Source organism: Ovis canadensis, chromosome 9 (assembly GCF_042477335.2).
Source record: "Ovis canadensis isolate MfBH-ARS-UI-01 breed Bighorn chromosome 9, ARS-UI_OviCan_v2, whole genome shotgun sequence".
Classification (NCBI taxonomy): Eukaryota; Metazoa; Chordata; class Mammalia; order Artiodactyla; family Bovidae; genus Ovis; species Ovis canadensis.
The window spans coordinates 55,217,624-55,230,657 of record NC_091253.1 but is presented as its reverse complement, the minus strand read 5'-3'; the positions used below and the strand labels follow the sequence as shown (position 1 = coordinate 55,230,657).

The window sequence follows — 13,034 nt, the reverse complement described above, 5'->3', positions numbered from 1 at the left end:
ACTCTCCTCTTTCACCTTCATCAAGAGGCTCTTTAGTTCTTCCTCACTTTCTGCCATAAAGATGGTGTCGTCTGCATGTCTGAGGCTGTTGAATTTCTCCCAGTAATCTTGATTCCAGCTTGAGCTTCATCCATCCCTTCATTTTGCATGATGTACTCTGCATATAAGTTAAATAAGCAGGGTGACAATATGCAGCCTTGATGTCCTCCTTTACCGACTTGGAACCAGTCTGTTGTTCCATGTCCAGTTCTAACTGTTGCTTCTTGACCTGCATGCGATGGTCTGTTATTCTCTGGTACTAAATGCTTCCTTAAAACATAGGTCAACAGAATTGACATGTTTTGATTCAATGGACATGAACTTGCGCACACTCTGGGAGACAGTGAGGGACACGGGGCCTGGCATGCTGCAGCTGATGGGGACACAAACAGTCAGACACCACTTAGCGACTTACATTGTTCGAACAAGAACCACATTGTTTTTAAGGTGATGGAATGAAGAGGACCTAAACGGTCAGCAAAAATTCCTATGTTTTCAAACACTACAAAGAATAATGGATGTTCAAGAGTCCCATTTTCTATAGCTATTTTATCAGGAACATTTAAAAGGTCAGTAAATAAAATACTTACTCATCTATTTGACAAACACACATCTCCACCTCTTTCAGTGCAGTCTGAAGTTTGCCCAAAAGTTTCTGATAGATATCCTGGGTTTCTAAGTCTTCTTCTTTCAACAAATACCGGAGACCATGTCCATCTTGCTGTCCCAGAGACAGGCCTGAAGGGGCTGCCATGGTTGTGATCGTATGTTGAATGTATACCATAGGGCTTAGTTTTCCTGAGGAGTTAAAATCATTCTATAGTAACAACTATTACCTTTAGCTTACAGTAGCAATCCAGTGCAATCCATTTTAGATGCCCAACCTTACAAAATATAAAATGCCAATCCAATGTTAAATTTAATTCAAGAATTAAAGCTTACAGGGAGTTGAGATTCAAAATTAGGATACAATTCAATCCCACGGCCCACTCTGATGGTATGGGAAGGTACTCTGCTTTTCTTGCAGCTGCTCCTCCTATATTTTTATCACAGTTACAGGGACATTTCAGATGAGAGATTTCACAGCAAGATGAGCTGTGCTTATCAGACATATAAGGAAGCCAAAAAGAATCATTCTTTTTGAAGGAAAAGTAATACAAAATGCATAAGGCCACTTCATCCTACAAACACTTATGCATATTATCCAAATGACTAGAGTGAGGAATCCTTTAGTTCAGACTTGCTGACATGTCAGGAATCTATCCAATTCCAGAGAGGCGGGAATAGTTATGACTGCCTAAGTTACTTGTCATAATTCGATAAAGTTTAAAAACCTAACCTACCTTGTTCAGATTTATTTTCTTTATCGTGAGAATTATGCTTCCTACTATCCAACTGAACACCAAACGCACTCCCCAGGGATGTTGATGTTTTGGGATAAGAAACTTCCATCACATTGACATGGCAGTTGGTAGGGCAGAAGTCACTGCTGTGCAGAGGGGAGATTCTAGATTTGGCCTGTTTAAAGGTGGGCCAGGCTCTATTCTTTAGTACACGAGAAAACTGTAAATGAAAGAAGAAAGAGAAAGCAGTTAAACATGCTGTGATAATCAAACATTTCACTCCTGTCATCCACAGCAAAGTCAAAAGAAAATTACATCATGTCAACCGGAATGGGTGAAATAAATTATAAGTTGTTAGAAATTAAGTCATTATTTTAAAACCCACACATTCTTAGAAAAGCAAAGCCACAGAGGCAGCAAATGCAATGGATGCCTTTGAAACTCTGACTGCAAGCTAAGCGGTAAAAGAAATGAATTTAAGTGATCAATACCACTTACTAGGACTCAAATCCACAGCTCCTAGCAGCTGACAGTCAGAGAGAGAAATCGAATTGGCGTCCTAGGACACCAAGATAGGAACACAATATTTACAGTGAGGCAAGCTGGGAGAATAGGGTAGCTGTCAGGTCAAGGGTAGAAGAAGGATTATTCCAAACACTGTGAGAAAGCTGACCCAGACCTGAGTCTGTGAACAGGCTAGACAGCAAAGCTCTGTGGTGGTACCCCTGCGGCAGAACAGACTGTAACTTCCATGGTTTCTACTAATCTCTGCTAAGCCTTGGGTCAGGATCAGCCTGAAGACTGGTGTGGACTCTGCTTCTATGCCATTGAGAATAAAGTGATGCTCAAGGAATTTACACAGCATCCTCAGATAGCCACTCAATTACTTAAAACTTTGCAGTTCATCCATAGTCTAGACGTGCCATGGTTTACGTGTGTGCTAAGTCATTCAGTCCACTCTGACTCTTTGTGACGATATGAACTATAGTCCACTAGGCTTTTCTGTCTATAGGATTCTCCAGGCAAGAATACTGTAGTGGGCTGCCGTGCCTTCCTCCAGGGGATCTTTCCAACCCAGGAATAGAACCCACATTGGCAGGTTCAATTGGCTTATGTCTCCTACATTGACAAGCAGGTTCTTTACCACTAGCACCAACTGGGAAGCCCGCCATGGTCTACACGGCCACCTAAAGTCTGATCCATACCCGGGTTATCTATCTCAAGCTCTCTTTCCTTTGCTCCTCTGGCTTGCACTCAGTTCCTCTCCCACACCGTCTACTCTCTGGAGATCCTGGTACAAACTGTTCAATGTCACTAGAATATTCTTCCTTCATTTCCAAACTTAACTCCTATGCACTTTCAAGTTCTGTGAAACTGTCAAGAGATGTTCCTTGAGTGCCAGTCTAAGTTCAATTTTCCTGGTGTTAGGTGTTAGGTTACAGCACTCTGCAACTCCCCCTTATAGTTATGAATAACTTTCTTATTTCCCTCTCCCTGAGCAGATGTGGACTCCACGAGGGTGATGCTGACATCTGTCTTCTGTACCACAAACAAAGCATCTCACAGAGATAAATTATAGTATCAGAAGCAAAGATCCGATAGCCACCAGCTCCCAATGTTTCAGTTGCGTGTGTGCGCTTAGTCACTCAGTCATCTCCGACTCTTTGTGACCCCACAGACAGTAGCCCATCAGGCTCCTCTGTCCATGGGGATTCTCCAGGCAAGAATGCTGAAATGGGTTGCCATTCCCTCCTCCAAAGGATCTTCCCAACCCAGGGATCAAATCCAGGTCAAACCCATTGCAGGCAGATTCTTCACCACCTAGGCCACCAGGGTATGTCATCCCCAAAACTGAAGGGCTTCCCAGGTGGTGCTAGTGGTAAAGAACTCACTTGTCAATGCAGGAGACATAAGAAACAAGGGCTCAATCCCTGGGTCAGGAAGATCCTCTGGAGGAGGAAATGGACTTAGCGACTTTTCTAGGTTAAACTCAAGAATAAAGATGTGAAATCAAAAATCACATCTTATAAGCTCACTATTAGAATATGATCTATCTTAGGTATATTTAAACTATGCTTTCAAATCATATGTCAGAAGCTCAGCAAAGTGCTAGCCCATAGTAGGACTCTGAATGGAACTGGACTAAAATGCAGGAATCTATTAACAAATTATTAACATATTTGATAATGATATATTCTGAAAAATGGGACTTCCCTGGTAGCTCAGCTGGAAAAGAATCTCCCCGCAATGCAGGAGACCCTGGTTCGATTCCTGGCTCGGGAAGGTCCCCTGGAGAATGGATAGGCTACCTAATCCAGTATTCTTGGGCTTCCCTGGTGGCTCAGATGGTAAAGAATTCGTCTACAATGCAGGAGACCTGGGTTCGATCCCTTGGTTGGGAAGAACCCCTGGAAGAGGGCAAAGCAACCCATTCCAGTCTTCTTGACTGGAGAATTACATGGACAGAGGAGCCTGGCTACAGTCCATGGGTCACAAAGAGTTGGATATGACTGAGCGACTAAGGACAGCACAATATAATGAAAATAGTCTAAATACTGAAAGACAGAAAGGCATTTAGAGAATTCTTGATCTGTTCTTAAAAATATTTATTTATGTGGCTGTGCCAGGTCTGTTAGTTGCAGCACGTGGAATCTTTAGTTGAGGCATGCATGACCTTTTTTTCTATTTTTTTAAGTTGTAAACACAAACTCTGAGTTGTGGCAGGTGGGTTCTAGTTCCCTGACCAGGGATTGAACCTGGGCCCCCTGTATTGGGAGCATGGAGTTTCAGCTATTGGACTACCGGGGAAGTACTAAGAATTAATCAATCTATTAATCTCTGAAGGCTTCCCTGGTGGCTTGGACGGTAAAGCATCTGCCTGCAGTGTGGGAGACCTGGGTTCAATCCCTGAGTTGGGAAGATGCTCTGGAGAAGGAAATGGCAACCCACTCCAGCACTCTTGCCTGGAAAATTCTATGGACTAAAAGGCTCCTCAGAGCCTGGTAGGCTACATTCCATGGTGTCACAAAGAGTCGGACACAACTGAGCGACTTCACTTTACTTTCCTTTCACTTTTACTTGTAGTAGGGCTTCTACTAGAAGCCTTCTCTAAGGAGAGATAGGAAAGCCTTCCTCAGGGATCAATGCAAAGAAATAGAGGAAAACAACAGAATGGGAAAGACTAGAGATCGCTTCAAGAAATTAGAGATGCCAAGGGAACATTTCACGCAAAGATGGGCTCGATAAAGGACACAAATGGTATGGACCTAACAGAAGCAGAAGATATTAAGAAAAGGTGGCAAGAATACACAGAAGAACTGTACAAAAAAGATCTTCATGACCAAGATAATCATGATGGTGTGATCATTCAGCTAGAGCCAGACATCCTGGAATGTGAAGTCAAGTGGGCCTTAGAAAGCATCACTATGAACAAAGCGAGTGGAGGTGATGGAATTCCAGTTGAGCTCTTTCAAATCCTGAAAGATGATGCTGTGAAAGTGCTGCACTCAATATGCTAGCAAATTTGGGAAACTCAGCAGTGGTCACAGGACTGCAAAAGGTCAGTATTCATTCCAATCCCAAAGAAAGGAAATGGCAAAGAATGCTCCAACTACCACAGAATGGCACTCATCTCACATGCCAGTAAAGCAATGCTCAAAATTCTCCAAGCCAGGATTCAGTAATACATGAACAGTGAACTTCCAGATGTTCAAGCTGGTTTTAGAAAACGCAGAGGAACCAGAGGTCAAATTGCCAACATCTGTTGGATCATCAAAAAAGCAAGAGTTCCAGGAAAACATCTATTTCTGCTTTATTGACTATGCCAAAGCCTTTGCCTGTGTCACAATAAACTGTGGAAAATTCTTCAAGAGATGGGAATACCAGACCACCTGACCTGTCTCTTGAGAAACCTATATGCAGGTCAGGAAGCAACAGTTAGAACTGGACATGGAACAATAGACTGGTTCCAAATAGGAAAAGCAGTACGGCAAGGCTGTATATTGTCACCCTGCTTATTTAACTTCTATGCACAGTACATCATGAGAAATGCTGGGCTGAAGGAAGCACAAGCTGGAATCAAGATTGCCGGGAGAAATATCAATAACCTCAGATATGCAGATGACACCACCCTTATGGCAGAAAGTGAAGAGGAACTAAAAAGCCTCTTGATGAAGGTGAAAGAGGAGAGTGAAAAAGTTGTCTTAAAGCTCAACATTCAGAAAACGAAGATCATGGCATCTGGTCCTATCACTTCATGGGAAATAGATGGGGAAACAGTGGAAAGTGTCAGACTTTATTTTGGGGGGCTCCAAAATCACTGCAGATGGTGATGCATCCATGAAATTAAAAGATGCTTACTCCTTGGAAGGAAAGTCATGACCAACCTAGATAGCATATTCAAAAGCACGAGATATTACCTTGCCAACAAAGGTCCATCTAGTCAAGGATATGGTTTTTCCAGTGGTCATGTATGGATGCGAGAGTTGGATTGGGAAGAAAGCTGAGTGGGCCGAAGAACTGATGCTTTTGAACTGTGGTGTTGGAGAAGACTCTTGAGAGTCCCTTGGACTGCAAGGAGATCCAACCAGTCCATTCTAAAGGAGATCAGTCTTGGGTGTTCATTGGAAGGAATGATGCTAAAGCTGAAACTCCAATACTTTGGCTACCTCACATGAAGTATTGACTCATTGGAAAAGACTCTGATGCTGGGAGGGATTGGGGGCAGGAGGAGAAGGGGACGACAGAGGATGAAATGGCTGAATGGCATCATTGACTCAATGGACATGAGTTTGAGTGAACTCCAGGAGCTGATGGACAGGGAGGCCTGGCGTGCTGCGATTCATGGGGTCACGAAGAGTCAGACATGACTCAGTGACTGAACTGAACTCACTGAGGGCTTCTCAGGTGGCATTATCAGTGAAGAACCTGCCTGCCAGTGTAGGCAGAGTAAGACACATGGCTTCAATCCCTGTGTCGGGAAGATCCCCTGGAGGGGAGCATGGCAACCCACTCCAGTCTTCTTGTCTGGAGAATCGTATAGACAAAGGAGACTCGCTGGCTATGGTTCACAGGGTTGCAAAGAGTTGGACACAGCTGAAGTGACTTCATGCATGCAAATCTCTAGTAAATAGAGATCTATTCCTCTCTCTTTATTACTAAAAGAAACTGTGACTTATCTTAGAAAGACCCCAAATTTAAGGCCAGATGCAAACTTTCACTCAGAAGTTCTTTCCCACTGTAGTCACAGGATAAACACCTTAGACCGGGCTCCCAAGGCACACACAAAAGCATGGAGATCAATTGTTTTATGTCACAGCATCCACTGTAATAGGCAGTTAGCCTTCTCTCTCCTTGTTTCACTTTAATCAACTATTCATTCATACAAAAACATGAAAAGAAGCATCTATGTATGATCCTAGGTTGTGCTGGAGATACAACTCCTGTCCCTACAGATAGTATTTTTGTGTAAACAGGAACTATCTCTTGAAAGCTCATTAAATATATGGAAGAAGTATTCCCATTGCCAAAAATAAGCCCAATTATGGAATTATTTGGAAACAGGAAAGGGAATCCAGAATTTTTAAAAGTTCTCAGGCCAATAGAGAGTGAGCAGCATTCCTCTGAACAGCTCATAGTTTTGCGTTGGATCAATCACCCACACTTTCTGCCCCATGGGGATTAAACGCCAGTTTAGGGTTCACTCGGGTCCCCAGCAAGGTCTGAACATCTGTGGCCTGCCTGTACCACTGGCCAAAAATTCAAATCTGATGGCAGCAGCCCAGCAATGGAAACTAAAAATATCAACCTGTTTTTATTTTTAAAACCTAAAACTTTGAGTCAAAACAATAAGGGAAAGCCAGCCTCTTTGAGATTTTAGTTTCTAAGGATACATTTTATTTTATAGAAAGAGGGCTGTTTGAAGCTTTTATTTTGGAGAAAAATGGGTTGCTAATAGTAGTTTGGGATTCCTTGGTGGCTCATTGATAAAGAAACTGCCTGCCAATGTAGGAGATGTGGGTTCAATCCCTGGGTTGGGAAGATCACCTGGAGAAAAAAAATGGCAACCCACTCCATTATTCTTGCCTGGGAAATCCCATGGACAGAGGAGCCTGGCAGTCTGCAGTCCATGTGGTCACAAAGAGTCAGACATGAATTAGCAAATAAACAACAAATAATAACAGTTTAAAAGTAAATATGTGGAAATTAAAAATATATATTCACAAATGCTAGTTTCTGTTCACACACATTTGATATACAGATAGAATTTACTTTCCATGACAAACTATTACCTTAGGTATCAACATTTTATTCAAACTGAAAAGATTTTTGAAATGTTTTCTTGTTAAGCTTCTTTCTCCACTTTATTAGAAAGGTACCAACCTAGAGCCAGACATCCTGGAATGTGAAATCAAGTGGGTCTTAGGAAGCATCACTACGAACAAAGCTAGTGGAGGTGATAGAATCCCAGTTGAGCTGTTTCAAATCCTAAAAGATGATGCTCTGAAAGTGTTGCACTCAATGTCAGCAAATTTGGAAAATTCAGCAGTGGCCACAGGACTGGAAAAGGTCAGTTTTCATTCCAATCCCAAAGAAAAGCAATGCCAAAGAATGCTTCAACTACCACACAATTGCACTCATCTCACACACTAGTAAAGTAATGCTCAAAATTCTCCAAGCCAGGCTTTAGCAATACGTGAACCGTGAACTTCCAGATGTTCAAGCTGGTTTTAGAAAACGCAGAGGAACCAGAGATCAAATTGCCAACATCCGCAGGATCATCAAAAAAGCAAGAGAGTTCCAGAAAAATATCTATTTCTGCTTCATTGACTACGCCAAAGCCTTTGACTGTGTGGATCACAAGAAACTGTGGAAAATTCTTCACGAGATGGGAATATCAGACCACCTGACCTGCCTCTTGAGAAACCTGTATGCAGGTCAGGAAGCAACAGTTAGAACTGGACATGGAACAACAGACTGGGACCAAATAGGAAAAGGAGTATGTCAAGGCTGTATACTGTCACCCTGCTTATTTAACTTCTATGCAGAGTATACCATGAGAAACGCTGGACTGGAGGAAGCACAAGCTGGAATCAAGATTGCTGGGAGAAATATCAGTAACCTCAGATATGCAGATGTCACCACCCTTATGGCAGAAAGTGAAGAACTAAAGAGCCTCTTGATGAAAGTGAAAGAGGAGAGTGAAAAAGTTGGCTTAAAGCTCAACATTCAGAAAACTAAGACCATTTCATCCAGTCTCATCCCTTCTTGGCAATTAGATGGGGAAACAGTGAAAACAGTGGCTGACTTTATTTTGGGGGGCTCCAAAATCACTGCAGATGGTGACTGCAGTCATGAAATTAAAAGTCGCTTACTCCTTGGAAGGCAAGTTATGACCAAACTATATAGTATATTAAAAAGCAGAGACATACTTTGTCAACAAAGGTCCGTCTAGTCAAGGTTTTTCCAGTAGTCATGTATGAATGTGAGAGTTGGACTATAAAGTAAGTTTAATGCAGAAGAATTGATGCTTTTGAACTGTGGTGTTGGAGAAGACTCTTGAGAGTCCCTTGGACTGCAAGGAGATCCAACCAGTCCATCCTAAAGGAGATCAGACCTGAGTGTTCATTGGAAGGACTGATGTTGAAGCTGAAACTCCAATACTTTGGCCACCTGAAGTGAAGAGCTGACTCACTGGAAAAGACCCTGATGCTGGGAAAGATTGAGCGCAGGAGGAGAAGGGGACGACAGAGGATGAGATGGTCGGATGGCATCACCTACTCAATGGACATGAGTTTGGGTAGACTCCGGGAGCTGGTGATGGACAGGGAGGCCTGGCATGCTGCAGTCATGGGGTTGCAAAGAGTCAGACATGATTGAGCGACTGAAATGAACTGAATGATTCTAAGTAGATCTATGGTCAAGAAGTGATGATGATGAAGGGATTGCTTTTAAAGCACTGAAGTCCTAGTTCCTAAATGAAAAATAAAAATAAGTGAGACAGTACTCCATAGGAATGATACCTAGTTGACTGCCTGCCAAATATGTGACGCAAAGTCAATTTTTAATCTCCCTAAGGAAAAAAGCAGGATGAGAAGAATTTTCAGTACACACAGCTACTTCGAGGCTCAAACAGCTATAATGTGCATATGAGAACTTTCAAACTTCAGAAACATTATTTTCATCATTTGAAATCACTGCCCAGTAGCTTGTCCACTTCTGCTTTAAAAGGTTCCCAAGGGCCCAGTTACTCCTGAGGAAATGGGAGATGCTTCTCACATGCCAAGATGTTTTTGAGAATCACCCACTTTTTGGAGAAATCCCTATACTTTCTGCTTCTGACACCCTACAACATACACCCCTCATCAGTTCAGTTAACTCACTAAGTTGCGTCCGACTCTATATGACCCATGGATTGTAGCCCACCAGGCTCCTCTGTCCATGGGATTTCCCAGGCAAGAATACTGGAGTGGGTTGCCATTTTCTTCTCCAGAGGATCTTCCCGACCCATGGATTGAATCCAGGCCTCCTGCACTGCAGACAGATTCTTTACCAACAGAGCCACCAGGGAAGCCCGTCTTTACCATCTGAGCCACCAGGAAAGCCCAATATACACCCCTCATTTTATCTCAAAACAGGCTGTTAGAAACCAAAAACTAACACCTTCTTTATCGTCATAAACAATTCAGCACATAGCTTGAACTGATCTTTTCTCTCTGCCCCCAAGGTTTCTTCAAGTCCAAATCATCATCAATATGGACATCTTACAAACAAACCTGATGATTATGTCACTTCGAAATATCCCTGGAAAAAATCATATTTTGTCAGGTTTCCTTTTTAATTGCATCCAACTCAAATCCTCCTTTCAGGCCCGGGCAGTCTGTCAACTCTTCCTCAATAAGATCAGTCTCAGTTCTAAGTCTTTGCCTTTGCTTATGATATCTCTCTTTACTTGAGAAGGAGGTAAAGAGAGATATCAAATCAATCTGACGCATCTTTCCAACTGATAGCAGCTAGCATCTGCTGACTCCTCAATCCAAGAGGATTTCTCCTCCTCTGAAAGGCTATTGGCCTTGCAGTTCCCTGGTGGCTCCATAACAAAGAACCTGCCTGCAATGCAGGAGAGAGGAGACAGGGGTTCTATCCCTGGGTCAGGAAGACGCCCTGGAGGACAAAATGGCAACCTACTCCAGTATTCTTGCCAGGAAAATTCCATGGACAGAGGAGCCTCATGGGCTACAGTCCATGGGGTCACAAAGAGTGGGCCACAGCTAAGCAATTGAGCATGTACTCATTTGCAGTCAGAACCGTGCTGTTTAGCACAGTAACAACTACAGGTAAACAACCAGTTTTAGAATAAAAGGGAACAAAGTTCAAATTCCACTGCTGTTCCAGCTGCATGCCTTTGGGCAAGTTAGCTGACCACTCTGAACTTCAGTCACTTCATCAAGGAAATGTGTCTCATACCACTGTGTTGGTAAGATTACACAACATAGGCAAACAGTAAAATATGGTTTGTTGTTTAGTTGCTAAGCCGTGTCTGACTCTTTTGAAACTCCATGGACTATAGTCCACCAGGTTCCTCTGTCCATGGGATTTTCCAGGCAAGAATAATGGAGTGGGTTGCCATTTCCTTCTCCAGGGGACCTTCCCAACCCAGGGATCGAATCCGTGTCTCCTGCGTCTTCTGCATTGGCAGGCAGATTCTTTACCACTGACCCACCCAGGAAATCCAAAATATGGGACACAATGCCTGATATCAACTGCTATAAACTGTTGTGTGCTCCATAACTGCAGGAAGGAGTAGCATGTAGAGCAGGGTGGTGAGTGCCAGCATATTCAACCATTATGCAACATCTCCAAGGAAGCTAATGAGTATTATTATTGCTTCATGTATTCTGACCTTCTTCTCAAGTAGACAGTATGTGGGAGAGGGAAGTCTTCTTCAAATAACTGACTTAAGGCCCCACTGCCTACACAAAATGTACACATTTAGTAAGTAATTTTCTGGTCTTCCTGTACCATACTGCAACAAACTTGTTTTTGCGGACTTCAGTTTCTTGACCTCTGATATTTCATTAAGGAATGCATTAAACATATCTGCCACATAAAATGGATGTCTGCTTCTTTTGCAGGACTATGTTTAAGGGCACTGCCCTGACATTCCTGTTGTTGCCTCTTTGAAACTCCGGGTAAGAGATTTTATTTAGAACTCAATCCAAGAAAAGTTCCGCCTCTCTATTAAGAAATTATGTATATACCACAGAAATGCTGATAGGATATGTGACAGACAGTGTTCCTTTTTCATTTTAGCCATCAGGAAGCTGAAGGCCAAACAGAATATGCCACTTGAGTAGGTAGAGTCTTAGGACCTACTTACCCTTTATTCTCTGATGATCCAGACCATCTCTCTCTCTCTCTCTCTCTTTTTATTTTTCCAATGAATATCATCTTAAAAAAAATTTTTTTTAATGAAAAATTTTTATACCATCTCTTCTAATAATTTTTTTAAGATTATCTTTTTTGATGTGGACCATTTTAAAAGTCTTTATTGAATTTGCTACAGCATTGCTTCTGTTTTATGGGAAGATTTTTTTTGTTTGTTTTTTTGTTCCTGAGACATGTGGGACCTTAGATCCCCAATCAAGGATTAAACTCGCATCCCCTGCATTGGACGGTGAAATCTTAACCACTGGACCACCAGGGAAGTCCCTCTAACATAGCTTTATCTCTAAATTTACCTGTTCATTTTCCTTCAATATTCATTCTCTTCTTCTTTCTCTGAGTAATAAAGTTCCTTAAACTTTAGTTTGGCACATGCATGCTAAGTTGCTTCAGTCATGTTTGACTCTTTGCAATCCTATGGACTGTAGCCTGTCAGGCTCCTCTGTCCATGGGATTCTGCAGGCAAGAATGCTGGAAGTGGGTTGCCATGAACTCCTCCAGGGGATCCTTCTGACCCAGGGATTGAACCCGAGTCTTCTGCAGCTCCTGCACTGCAGGAGGACTCCACTGCTGAGCCACAGGGGAAGCCCTTACTTTGCCACATGGATGCCCAGTTTGAGACTACATGTCCCCATGTCCTTTGCACTAAAAGTCTAACAAGATGTGAATAGGGATGGAGGAAATGGAAACCCACTCCAGTACTTTGCCTTGAAAATCCCACGGATGGAGGAGCTTGGTGCAGGCTACTATCCACGGGCACGAGTGAGTGACTGAGTGACTTCACTTTCACTTTACAACTTCTGGGTCCTGCCCTCAAAAGGAAGCAATTCACTCTCTGCTTTCTCTTTCCCCGTTTAAGGGGAATTCGTTTAGACATGGTGGTGGTGAGCCAACTTTGGCTTTGTGGAAGAGGACAATATCCTAAAGGAGAAAACAAAAATATAGGAGGATCCCTAGAAGATCATCAAGCCTCACCACACTGGACTCCTATCGGTTGGGCTTTCACAAGAGTGAGAAATAAACTTTCTGCTAAGTCTATATTGTCTTGGCCCTTCTTAAAGCAGCTGAATCAATACCCTATGTAATATACCCTCATCCTAATGTTTTGCTTTTACTTAGATATTTTACCTTCTCCTATAAGAGTCGGACACGACTGAGGGACTGAACTGAACTGAACTGAACTGATGTATATTTCTTTAAGCTACTTCT

General features: G+C 42.6%; 1 protein-coding gene across 3 annotated transcripts in view; it reads right to left on the bottom strand.

Annotated features, from left to right (window-relative positions):
• Positions 1 to 13,034, bottom strand: part of PREX2 (phosphatidylinositol-3,4,5-trisphosphate dependent Rac exchange factor 2) — a 303,487-nt gene that overhangs the window by 124,617 nt on the left and 165,836 nt on the right. For all 3 annotated transcript variants that reach the window (XR_011259007.1, XM_069600206.1, XM_069600207.1), the window contains exons 24-25: positions 1,383 to 1,602; positions 630 to 837 (exon numbers count right to left, since the gene is read on the bottom strand). Coding sequence is in view for 2 of the 3 variants with exons in the window: in XM_069600206.1 (XP_069456307.1) it covers positions 630 to 837; positions 1,383 to 1,602 (428 nt within the window). In the remaining variant the exon portion in view is untranslated. The remainder of the gene's footprint in view (positions 1 to 629; positions 838 to 1,382; positions 1,603 to 13,034) is intronic.